The following is a 13,383-nucleotide window of genomic DNA, read 5'->3' as shown; positions in this document are numbered from 1 at the left end:
GCAGATAAATCAGCTCTGTCCAGGCATGTACCCACATTGGTTTTCTAGACACACATTTTATTAAAATAAATTGCCTTCCTTAATTACATGATTGCATTTTGTAAACCTTGATATCTTCTCTCTCTTGTTCCAGCGCGGGGTGGTGGTGGTGGTAGCTCACTCTTGTACCATGTACATTAGACTCTTTATCCATGTTTGCATCTGTCTTATTTCACTGACTATAGCCTTTTTAGCTATAATAGCTGGCCTGTGTTAATTAACGTTGGGTTTGTAGTAGCTGGATATTCAAACTGCACGTTCCTTTCTAGTAATTGCTCTTCTCTATGCCAGCTTTCTGAACATAGCTACTACATAATTTCTATATTGCCATTTCTTGTAATTTAAGTGCATTGTAAATGTAAATCATAAGAACGATTGTGAAAATTAGGTTGCCCTTGAGATCATTTTTTCTGTATGAGCCATGACAACTGTTTTTGTTGGTGGCAACTTACAAATGTGCTTAATAAATCATAAAACAATGAAGTTGATATATTTCTATACTATTTTTCCAGCACACTGCTCATCTCAATTGTTATGTATTCTCCAGTCTATTACTTTCTGTGGTTTCCATGGTTAACTTGTTTTGAGAAAACGAGCTTTACATTCTGTCACCAAGAAAACTAGAAAAAAGCTCAGACCCTTTGTTTATTAATAAGATGACCCTCTGGAGCATTACCATCCATTTTATCATAGTATGCACAAACAAACAAAAAAGTAAGACTTAAGGCTACAACCTAACTTGGGAGGCTGGCACATCTATTATACATCCAGATAACAAAAATTAAATTATCCATGGACATGGACAACTTAGTTTGCCAGACTTTTTCTACTAGTAAAAAATGAGAAAGATGACCAATTCTTTGTATCATGATATACCAATAAATAGAAAGGTGCTCTTTGGAGAACTTTTTTCTATGAGGGATCCTTGGTGTTCTCTGAACTTGCTTGTTTTCTTGAAAACATTTCATTACCCTAACCAGGTAGCACTGATGATGTTACCTACTTAGGATAATGAACCATTTGCAAGAAAACAAACATTTCATTACCCTAACGAGATAGCACTGATGATGTTACCTATTTAGGATAATAAAAAGTTTGCAAGAAAACAAGCAAGCTCAGAGAGCACCAAGGACACCTCATTTCAATCCTGAACTACAAACATTCTCCTTTACTGGAACTTTTTCTATCTTTGGAAGTACCACTACCAAGTACAACTGACTCTAATCTTGAACATTATAGAGAGTGATTGCAGAATATTTATTATGCTGGAATGTAATGGGTAAACTTCATGCAGTTTTCAAGTATGGATTTCAGTTTTATATTATTCCTTACAGTTTTGCAATTACCCATCCTAGACTCAAGAAAAGATATAAAAATCAAAATCTGTATAAATACCGCTTCATAAATTTTGGGTGCTTCAAACACAAAATCTTCTGGTTCTTCACCTGTTGGCTCAGGCATATCCCGCAAAAAATCTACAAAATATGGTTCAGCTGTAATTTGTGGTACTAAATCTGGATCCACATGTTCTTCAATTACTCTACTAAAATTTCGGTCAAACCATTCTTCATCATCTTCAGTAATAAATCTGCAAGAAACAAATTTAGTCGTTATAAATGCAAAACTCCCACTAATTTTGGATTAAATAACTATGTAACAAGATGAGAACAAAATCATTTCAGTAACATTCATATCTTTTTTAGAATTAGGTACATAATATATATCTGAATGAAGTAAAAACCACAATTTAGGGCCATACTTCATCAGGAAGTAATATGTTTAAGTATGCTTAAAGTTATCTTATCAACTATCTTGTAATACAGACTTCTTTTTACAACAAAAGACAACAGTCCCATCCTCTACTTGATTTCAGCTGCCCATCTGTGTTTTCCTGCCAAACTTAAGAATTAGTATTCTTTAACTCAGTATTTTTCATTGCTGGATGCAGGATTCTGGCTGTTAAAGTCCAAACATCTTAAACTTGGCAAGATTAAAAAAATACTGTTCTGATGGATCAAGTGGTGCTGTGTAGTTTTTCTACTTTTCTTCATTTCACTGAATTGTAGAAAAATGTCTCCCTTCCAGATACTGTTTCCCATAGTAGGAACATATCCTCCCATTTAATTACTTGTTACTGTCCTCCACAGCTATTTCATCTTGGGCTAATGGACCAGTGAATCACTGTTCATAAAAAAATAATAATCACAAAATAGCATGCCAACTACTTGTGTGTGAAAACTGAGTTTGATCAAATTCAGAAACACGTCACTAAATAGCAGTTCATTTGTTCCTTTAGACTCCTACCCCAAATCGAGTTTAGAGAAACCAAAATGGAGTATTCATGACATCTGAACTTTACATACTTTCTGTTACATGGCAAGAAGTCACCCAGATCTTCTATGTGTCTTGTTTTCCTTTGCTTTCAGCACCACTAGGTGTCAATTTAATTATGACACAAAAGTCTAAATAAGAACAGCTCAAATTCCTCTTCTTGGCCTGTGGTATAAAGACAGCTACCGATTGGCAGCTGGAAAGGGCAGAGGTGGAAGAATATTGAAAAAGGCCTTTGGCTTCCATCACCATCTTTTCCATTTCTGACCTTCTGGAAATAGGGGGTTTATTGCTCTCCTCTAACAGTTCTGTGATGATATAAAACATCCTAAATTGCTATGTCAAGTCTCCTTACATCAGCCTTTTGAAGTACTAGCCAAGTTGAAACAGAGACAGGAAAAATGGAGGGGAGAAGATGAAAATTGAAAATTTGAAAATTCCTTCAACATATGAAGTCCCTCACCATTTTTCCTATGATAGAAAGGAAAAATAATAATTTAAAAGATAAATTAAAAAATATCTCTTAAAATGTCCAGATCTTTCAATGCAGAGTCAAAATAGATATATTATACTCTGCCTACTCATTCACCCCTTTTTCCCAAACAAATTGCAAAAATGACTTGTACAGGGTGTACATTTGCTTTTGTGCAGCCCCACTAAGCATTTTTTTGTAGCTTTGTTTTTGTAGCTTTGTTTTGGGGTTGCAAATTCATCTTTGGAATCTGGATTTCAGAATGAAAACAGATTAGAAGGTGGCTGGTTCCTTCTCTTATTATTTGTAATGCTTCAGTAAATAGTCATACCTGTCAGCAATTACGCGGGTACATTCATGTTTAAATAGAGACAGAAGTGTATGAATACTAGTACATTCTTCTGATTTAATTGTTAGCATGCCTTGCCAAATTCTGGAAAGATCACGCAGGTTGAAGATATAATGAAATTTGGATGGTGTAGGCAGCATCTTTATCTATAACAAAAATATATATACATGTATCTGTATTTGTGCAAGTTCTCATAATGCAGAAGTGAAAAGCATGGACATAGGTTCCCATGTATAATTTACCTTCCTTATACACTAGCACAAGTACAATGTATTCAGTATGTTTTAAACTGTTGGTACATGGGAAATATATCTTACCTGTGAATTTCCTTTTGAGTGAATTTTCCTTGACTACATACTTGTGTATTTTGATTAGGGGACAGTGGGGCTGGTTTTAGATCTATCCCTGTCTAGCATGATTTTTTTATTTTTTTCCAGAGCAACCATATGAATAAGGCTTCTTGCATAAATTAAAGTAAGGCACAGGCCTTATTCTCATTTTAAAATTTAAAAAACAAAGAGGCCAACTCTTGCAAGAAAAAATAATAAAGAACAGAAGATAATAAAGAATTTCACAATACTGCATAAAGCATAATAAGTTTATATCTTAGTGAACTAGATTTTTCTAGCACCTGACAAGATTACTCTGGCACTCTCTACCTATTTATATTCAGATAAGAAAATTGGATTAAATTAGTCATCTACAACATATAAAAATATATTTGTTTTCCATAATTTCCGAATAGTGAATCTCTTTCTAATAAGTACTGATTCTGATACCTTAGTCCACTGCCACAATATTCTACCAGCGGATACCAATTTCATTATCATATCACTTATTTCAGCCTTGAAATTTCTACATGAATGAAAATATCCACAGCCAATTATTCCTGAAAAATAATAGAACAGTTTTAGCTTTAATATTTTCAAATAAGAACAGCTTTAAATCTAAAGTTTTACTGCATCAGTGCCATGCAGTCAGTTCAGGTGTATGGATTTGTAATTTTTCTTAATTTTTCTTAGGATTGTAAACACATAGCTTAATTAAAGGACTTATTAGGCCACAATTACAGAACTGGCGAGATAAAATATGACGAGTGTCTGTCTTGTAATAGGAAAAAAAACAAATTCTTTAAGAGTAATTTAAAACTGAAGCCTGTTTGATTTCAAGGCTTATCTTCAAATGGCAAGCAAAGCAGAACTAAATTTTGCTATTTATATTTCCTACAATTTCCTGCAGATATGCTCTACGCTGCTCTCTTTCCATAAGATTAAACTCAGGTAAGATCTTAATGAGAAAGCCCTTTTACATATTCTTTATGAACTCTTTTTGAACCAGCTTCAACTGATTTAAATGGTAACTAGGCAAAGGGACTGTCTGATGGTTGGCACTCCATTTTGGAAATCATTTTTCATTATGACGCAAGTCTGGCATTTTCATAAAGTCTGAGGTTTTCAGAATTGTCCAGGACATTTTATTTAAAACATTGGGGGGGGGGGGTCAAACGCATCATCAGCCATGAGTCTCTTCATGCCCACAGGAGATCTAAGTCAAGCCCACCTTTAATTCCTTTCTATTCTTAACTCCTACTAATGTTCCTTGACTGTTAGTAGTTCAGATTCCTATAGAAAATTTAGGCTTACAATAAATCTTTATACACATTTGAACTGCCTGGATCTTCTGATTTCCCTGGTACTGACGCAATATAATTTTATATTTCTTTATGTTTTGTCTCATGTCTGTGCTGTTCCTTTTCCTGCAACAATAGAACTCCTCTCTCTGTGACTTTATTGTAGTTGTTAAAATTTAGTCGCAATCTTTCCTAATCAGAAGCCTTCCAATTAGATTTCAATTTGCATTATCTTCAGAAGCAGGAGGGCTCCCTCATATAATGTGGAAACATCCCAGGCAGGACTCTCAAAAACAAATTGCTTAGTTTCTCTCTGGCAAGATAGCATAACATACTCCCCCTAGAATATAAATTCTCCAAGGGACTGGGCAAAAACATAGCAAAATATACAAACAATATGAACGCTCAGTCATCTGTGGCTGAAGAATCTATATTATGGTGTCCTTGAAATGAGCTCAGCTATTAGTAGGAAAAAATTAGTTCTAGAAAATGTATCATCCAATTTATCATCCAAATTTTTGGATTGGGTGAGAATCAAAATGATGTAATTTCCTTTTAGCAACATCATTCATTTGGGTTCAGACGTATTTCTTTTTAATTCTGATGGAGAACATTCTTTAGATCACCCCATCAGTAATCAATGAAATTATTTGTAAAATAAAATAAATTAAATGTATTAAATGTTAAAATTAATTAGATTAAATATCGATGTCCAACAATTTCATTCCATGTAACAGCTTACATACATATGGCTTTAGTTTCTCTAGAGAAAAGGATTATCCACTGATAAAAAAAATGCATGAAATCTTTTGGGTTCTACTTAAAATTGCACAGAAAAATGACCGTACCAAATATTTTATCAATGGAGGCATTAGATGGAAGGGTGCAGTTAAATACAGTAAACTGCCTCTTTAAGCGTTGTGGGATGTCATTTCGACCTCCTCCTGGGTGAATCATTGCCGCTATAAGCTGCACGTCTACAATTGTAGTAAAGTCTCCAGGTTTATCCAAACTATACATTCCTTCCATTTCCATCATCTGACGCACTATTTCATTTGTTACCTGCACATTTTTTTTAAAAAAGCAACAGATCATTCTTTCAAAAGAAAAAACACCCCACATATTTTTATTCTACTTGACACACACGGCAGAATGTGGTTAAAGTGTACCTTTACATTGTATGCAAAGCAACATGGGCGTATCTTGATTTCAAGATGAAGAAATATCTTAACTTTCAAAAGCAAAAATGGATTAATACAGTATATACAGTAAATGAAAATGATTTCAAAAATGATCATTTTTATTAACAATAACAGCTACACTAATCCTTTATACCGAAAACATTCTTGTTATCTAATTCTGAACTGTCCACAGCAGGAACAGGAAATCCACTATCTCATGGCTATCAAACTCGCCACATCACGTTGCTGTCATGTGATGTTTTGCGATGTTTTCCTCTTTGCAGAGATGGTATGGGTGTGTCCTCTGTGTGACACATCTGGCCCGTAGGCCACCAGTTTGATTATCTGCTCTGTCAACTCTTTCTGCTTTTTGTGAAGTCCTACTCATTCTCCTTTATTCAGAATCCATCTCCATTGCTCATACAAGTAGATTTTTGAAGACTTGATCTTCTCTGTCCAAACAATAGCTGGTAAGAATCCCAATGCTCAGAAACCCTACATTTATGATGGTCTACAGGCTTTTCTCCTGAGTACTCAGGCACAGACTATTTTGGAATTCTGAGCAAAACTCTTCTTTTCACAAAAAGAGAAAATTATTGCTCTTTGAATCTTGCAGCAAGGAAAAAGGTAGCCTGGTGGGACAATGGTAGATCCAGGGGCTTCATCTCCCCTAATCATGTAGAATGGCGTAGTTGTCAGGGGCATTCTGGCATATGAACTGAGTTTGGTTTCTTACTCGTGGACCATCTTGAAAATAGCTCTTGCAGATGATGGAAAAATTATCCCAATTCTAACTATCTTAGTGTTAAGAAACGAACTTGGGGGCTTTTAAAATAAAATATGGGCACTCCTTACTGCATTATTCTTCTGTACCCAAACTGGGTTCCATTTCATTGTTTACACTTAATCAAAGAAAGAGTATTCAGTTAAGACGCCATATTGCTGAGCTCCTGGTTTCTTTGCAGATTTAAAACTCAATGCAACATCTGTCTGCATACATATGACCTCACCGTTCAGTTGCATATGCAGGAACTCCATTAAAATGCAATCTACGTATCCCTGTCACTCCTGATTCATACAAGGGTTGCACTGCCTAAAAATGTCCTGTAAGCATGTCAAGAAAAATACACGACTTGACTGCTTTAAGAAGATATACTTATTTAATAGATAGAAGTTGTTATTCAGCTATAGTATTCTGTTATTCCTCACTCAGGCAGAACATTATAATCAGCCCACCATTTTGATAGACTGATTCTTGAAATACTGTTTCTAAGCAGTACTAATAATTTTATAACACACTCAGAAAATATTGTTAACATGGGTAAAGTTTTCACAAATTATTTTTTAAAAGCATCATTTTTTATTAACAAAACATTGCTTGCTTGTATAATTAGAGACACATTACAACTGTACCTGATCTCCCCATTCATTTATAATGGGCATGTTAATGTCATCAATGAATATGGTCATTTTTCTGCCCCCTGGAGGTCCATAGGTACTGCCCATCCGCTTGTCCACATAACTTTCTATTGTCCTCTTAATAATTAAACAACAGAAATAAACACAAGTAAATAAAAATGAAGCTATTTTTAATTATACGTTATATGTTTATGTAATGAGTCTTAATTTAAGCCAACCAATTGGAAGTATTCAAGCATGCTTTAAAATAATTTATAATCATTGCTGGAGTATTAAAAAATAAATGTCAAAATTGTGCCTTTTCTTTAGCTTATTTCAGATAGTTTATATAGAAACAGATGATGTAGAAACAGCTCATAAAATCTACAGTTTACCTGAAACATTCCAGGTTCTGTTGCTGAAGAAAAATTTAAACTTTTTGATAACTGTTCTTCTGGGTCATATTTTTTTAAATAACCTTTAATCATCACAGTCTTTGCAGTTCCTTGTTCACCAATGAGCAATACTGCCTGTAATAATTTTAGCATCATTATTTTCACATCCTTATTATATATATAAAAAAACTCTTCAGTTCTACCAAAAAATATTGCACACTTGAAGTAAACAAAAAAAGCAATGTGACTTTGCTGTTGTTGGATTATATATTATATTTCTGATTTATATTTGGGGCTCAATGAACCTGGAGCTAAAACCATTCCATCCATAAGAAAAATAGCTTTAGGATAGTTGTAGAAACACAGATAAAATCTGTCACCTGCTGTGCACCGTACACGCACACACATACATATTCTTTGATAGTTAATAAAAACATTTTGGCATGGAATGGTGTGTGGAAAGAGTGGTGTGAGACAGAAGATGAATGGAATGACTGTAAAGTAAGAAAAAGAAATAAAAGAATTAAAAGAAAAGAAGAATATTTTCTAGATAAAGAAGGGTGTTCTTATTCATTGGAAAATTATTTGGAAATATCTCCACAGACAAAATAAACAACATATAAACACAAATAGAAAAATCAAATAATTAAACATGCATGACATTGAGCACAAATGTGTCCATTTCACCTCCCACTTCTAAAATTTCAAATTAGGAGAGAAATTGTGAAAAAAAGCAAATAGATTTTCACAAATGTTTGGAAATCGGAAGGCAAAGCTAAACACACTAGTGTGCAGTAGGCGTCTTAGCAGAATGTGTACATTATATTCAGTGACAAACTAGCATCCCTTAATACACAATTTGCCAATAAAATATGCACTCACTTTGTGTTGCTTTGCTATTGTATCCATCAAAAATTGTGTTCTGACATTGTCTACATTTGGAACTAGAATAGAAGAATACTCAGGAATACTGTCAGTTGGATAAACATATTCCTGAACCTTTTTATTCCAGTGATCCCAGTCACCTGAAATGGAACATAACAACAGTAGAAAAACACCAACTATTTATTTTCCTTAACTACTATATTTATTAATCAAAACAGCTCTTAAGAAATTAGACATTCTATGCAGTAGCAGCTCAATAGGCTTGAAGAAATCAAGGTGTCTGATTTTTTTTCTCAGTCAGATGAATCTTCAGGCAGATTGACCAAGTCAAGGCCTCAGACCTTCAGTGGACCAGGGGAGCCGTCAACAGTGAGTCTTGTGAGACCATTCTGGGAGGAGTTTGATTCTGTTGCCCCCGAGGATTTGGACAGGTTACGTGGACGGCTGCGACCCACCACATGTTTAATGGACCCGTGTCCCTCTTGGCTGGTACTGGCATCCTGGGAGGTGACACGAGGCTGGCTCCTGGGCCTGGTGAACACCTCGTTGGGCGAGGGATCCTTACCAACCGCTTTGAAAGAAGCGGTGGTGAGGCCCTTACTCAAGAGGCCTTCACTTGACCCGATGGAGCTAGCTAATTATCGTCCAGTCTCCAACCTTCCCTTTTTAGCGAAGGTTGTAGAGAATGTGGTGGCACAGCAATTTCCACGACACCTTGACGAATCCGATTATCTAGACCCATGCCAGTCCGGCTTCCGACCCAGGCACAGCACGGAGACGGCCTTGGTCGCGTTGTTTGATGATCTCTGGAGGGCCAGAGATAGGGGTTGTTCCTCTATCCTGGTCCTATTAGATCTGTCAGCGGCTTTTGATACCATCGACCATGGTATCCTATTCGACGGCTGGAGGGGATGGGAGTCGGAGGCACCGTTTTGCGGTGGTTTGGCTCCTACCTCTCCGGCCGGACGCAATGTGTGTTGGCAGGGGGGCAGAGGTCGACCCTGAGGCCACTCACTTGTGGGATGCCACAGGGGTCGGTCCTCTCACCCCTTCTGTTCAACGCATACGTGAAGCCACTGGGGGAGATCATCTGTGGTTTTGGGGTTGAGTATCATCTGTATGCTGATGATACTCAGCTGTACATTTCAACCCCAAACCACCCCAACGAGGCTGTCGAAGTGATGTCCCGGTGTTTGGAAGCCGTCGGGGTCTGGATGGGGGACAACAGACTCAAACTCAACCCCTCCAAGACTGAGTGGCTGTGGTTACCGGCACCTCGGTTCAGCCGGTTGACTCCATCACTGGCCATAGGGGGCGAACAATTGCCTCCTCTGGAACGGGCGCGCAATTTGGGCGTCCTCCTAGATGCCCGGCTGTCGATGGACGACCATGTGGCAGCCGTGGCAAGGGGGGCGTTCCACCAGGTTCGCCTGGTGTGCCAATTGCGCCCCCTACTGGACCGGGATGCCCTACGCACGGTCACTCATGCGCTGGTGACGTCTCGCCTGGACTACTGCAATGCTCTCTACATGGGGCTTCCCTTGGGACGCGCCCGAAGACTACAGCTAGTCCAGAACGCAGCCGCGCGGGCTATCATGGGGAGTACTAGGTACTCCCACGTAACACCTCTCCTGCGCGAGCTGCACTGGCTGCCTGTGGTTTTTCGGGTGCGTTTCAAGGTGTTGATCACCATCTTCAAAGCGCTCCATGGCACAGGACCTAGTTACCTGTGGGATCGCATCCTGCCGCACACATCCCTGTGACCAATCCGCTCTCACAGGGAGGGACTTCTCCTGGTGCCGTCCACCAGGCAATGCCAACGGGCGACACCTAGGAGTAGGGCCTTCTCTGTGATGGGCCCAACCCTCTGGAATGACCTCCCCCCCGACATTAGAACCACCACCGACTTCCGCTCCTTCCGACAAAAACTAAAGACTCACCTGTTTCGATTAGCTGGCCTGGCACACTCATAACTTTTACCTCCCGGCAGATATATTTTAACTAGTATTTTAGGGTAACCATTTTAAATTTAACTTTTGGGGTATTTTTTAGGGGTTTTTTAAAGATTATATTTTAAAAACTTTACTTTGATGTACAGTTCTTTTAACCTCCTCTAAGTCCTTAACTATTTATGTATTCTATGTATTTTTATGTATTTTATGTATTGCCTGTACACCGCCCCGAGTCCCTTTTTTGGGAGAGGGGGCGGTCTATAAGTGTGAATAAAGTAAAGTAAAGTAAAGTAAGAAGTAGATGAAATCTAGGAAAGGCTAGTGGTGAGATAACCTGTAACCAGCAAAGTGTTATTTTGGAAAACAGCTATCACCTGGTAAGGGTGTAAGGGAAAATGGAAGAACATGAATGAAGGATTCTAATTTTCCCCCCTTTGGTGAGGATGCCCTTTGATGGGTATACTTTTGCCATTCAGAACTACCTAGCTATTTTTAAAACAAAATGTTGGGAAATTGGTTTGTGTTGTTTTCCTCCACAATGTGTGCCAAGGACCATTTGGCTTTTGTCTGTCTGCTGCTAAATGTTATTAACTTCATGATTCTAGGTTGCCTCCAGCCATCCAGTTACTGAGATGCCCTACAAGTCAACAAAGTTAATGAAATAACTAAATCAGAATTGACTCATCAGTAGCAATTACTAAAATGTGTAATGTACAAATAGAAACCATCCAAATAAATAAGGGTTTCTGATCTATAGATGAGTACCACAGATACATGTTATAGGCTAAATAAGCTATAAAAAGAAAATGTTATCTGCTAAACTATACTAAAAATATCAGGGTTATTAAAAAAGTAGGAAGCATTGCACTATCACTTACCACAATCACTGACAAAATACTCATACATTGTATGTGTTTCCCCTTTATTAAATGTTGGCATGTCCAGTTTGCTTTCATGGTTTCTCAGGAAAGCTTCCAACTTTTCCCGGCTATCCAACTCCAGAAGGGATCCTAAACTCCACATTACGCCAAAGACAAATAACCTGTGAAGATGTGCCAGACATACAATGCCACCTTCTTCCTTAGAGGGTATCAAGCCTTCCAAAAGATTAATAGACTGAAAATATTTCAAAAAGAAACAGAGAAGAGAAAAGGAGAGAAGTAAGAATACTTGGAATACAATCTAAAATGAAAATAATTGCAGATTCACATAATACATTTTGCTACTTACAAGGAACATAGCAAAGTTGTATTTAATGTACTTCATATTTTCCAATAGCCTTGTCAAGAAAAGGAGATTTCTGTGTATTTCAGTAGCAATATGGCATGATTTTGTTAGATTTATTAAAAATATACCTGCATTATATAGTTACATTCTAGCAATTCCATTTTTGGAAAAAGATTCAGTTTCATGTAGGTATATGCTGCCTCAAAAGCTTTGTCATATAGACCCAATAATACATCTGCTTCTTGTGGAGTACGAGTCTTCAACCATCCCTGTGGGGGGGGGGGGAAACCCAAGGAGAATACTAGTCAGCTGTCACATAATTTAATTTTCTTTAAAAAAAATCCTTTCTGAAAACATACCTGCAATATTGGCCTCCAGGTTAGGGCAGAAGAACTGATGTACACCATACCCATCCTGGAAACTGTAGCAGGAGAAGCATTTTCAATATTGTGCACTTCGAAGAGCAACTTGCAAGTAGGAGACATTGGAATCCGATCTCCATTTGCTAACGTGAGAGTCTTATTATCATCAAGCACCGAATTCAGATTTTCAATCCAAATTGCATCTACAGGGCCATCTAGAATCAGAAAAATATTCTCTCCTGGAAATAAAATGAAAGTGTTTACAAAAAGTCAAAACTTCTTGTTCAGTTAATAAGCTCATCATCATCATCTTCATCATTCTGTAATGCATATCTAATGTTAAAATTTGACTATGTGCTGCACATTTTAAGCCCTGCTGCAATCACATTCAGGTCTTTTATCCACCCAAGAGACGATGGTAGTGCAGATACTAGCTTTTTTATTGGTACATTTTTTCCCTAAAAACTGAAATAAAAAAATAGTATCATAAAAAAGTACAGCTTTTCATATTATCTTGGTTCAAGTGATATAATTCCTTTGGAGGGGAGGGAATATTAGTATAGAGCAGTGATGGCGAACCTTTTTTGGCTCATGTGCCACAAGTGGGGGAGCGCAGGGGGATCATGTGCGGGTGTGCCGCACCCATAATGCAATGTGTGACCCCCCCAGTGCGCATGCGCGCACAACAGCCCCCCCCATTTTTACATGCTTTTTTCACCCTCCCCAGGCTCCAGAGGCTTTATAGGAGCCTGGGGAGGGTGAAAAGAGGCTCCCCCGCCCCCCGGAGGCCCTCCGGAGGCTTTAGGGACCGTCCGGAGGCTTCCCTGAAGCCTTCAGAACGCTTAAAATGACTCTCCGAGCAAACCGGAACTGACTTCCGGTTTGCTCGGAGGGTCGTTTTAAGCATTCCGAAGGCTTCAGGGACGGTCCGGAGGCTTCTCTGACGACTTCGGAGCGTTTAAAACAACCCTCCGAGCAAACCGGAAGTCACTCCGGTTTGCTCAGGGAGTCATTTTAAGCGTTCCGAAGGCTTCAGGGGGGGCGGGGGAGGCTCTTTTCGCCCTCCCAGGCTCCTATAAAGCCTCTGGAGCCTGGGGAGTGCGAAAAATGGCGAAAAACGGTGAACTCAGCTGGCCAGCGCGCGCATGCACGCTGGCCAGCT

The 13,383-nt window shown here is 38.2% G+C and overlaps 1 protein-coding gene across 1 annotated transcript in view; it reads right to left on the bottom strand.

Annotated features, from left to right (window-relative positions):
• The window catches only part of DNAH8 (dynein axonemal heavy chain 8), a 153,988-nt gene that overhangs the window by 52,145 nt on the left and 88,460 nt on the right, over positions 1–13,383 (bottom strand). The window contains exons 50-59 of the mRNA XM_081940825.1: positions 12,219–12,460; positions 11,988–12,128; positions 11,511–11,748; positions 8,678–8,820; positions 7,796–7,930; positions 7,416–7,538; positions 5,670–5,883; positions 3,971–4,080; positions 3,174–3,337; positions 1,435–1,627 (exon numbers count right to left, since the gene is read on the bottom strand). Of these exons, the coding sequence (XP_081796951.1) occupies positions 1,435–1,627; positions 3,174–3,337; positions 3,971–4,080; positions 5,670–5,883; positions 7,416–7,538; positions 7,796–7,930; positions 8,678–8,820; positions 11,511–11,748; positions 11,988–12,128; positions 12,219–12,460 (1,703 nt within the window). The remainder of the gene's footprint in view (positions 1–1,434; positions 1,628–3,173; positions 3,338–3,970; positions 4,081–5,669; positions 5,884–7,415; positions 7,539–7,795; positions 7,931–8,677; positions 8,821–11,510; positions 11,749–11,987; positions 12,129–12,218; positions 12,461–13,383) is intronic.

The sequence above is a fragment of the Natrix helvetica genome, assembly GCF_964273705.1.
Source record: "Natrix helvetica genome assembly, chromosome: 2".
Classification (NCBI taxonomy): domain Eukaryota; kingdom Metazoa; phylum Chordata; class Lepidosauria; order Squamata; family Natricidae; genus Natrix; species Natrix helvetica.
The sequence above is the reverse complement of the archived record's forward strand: the minus strand, read 5'-3'. Positions and strand labels throughout refer to the sequence as shown.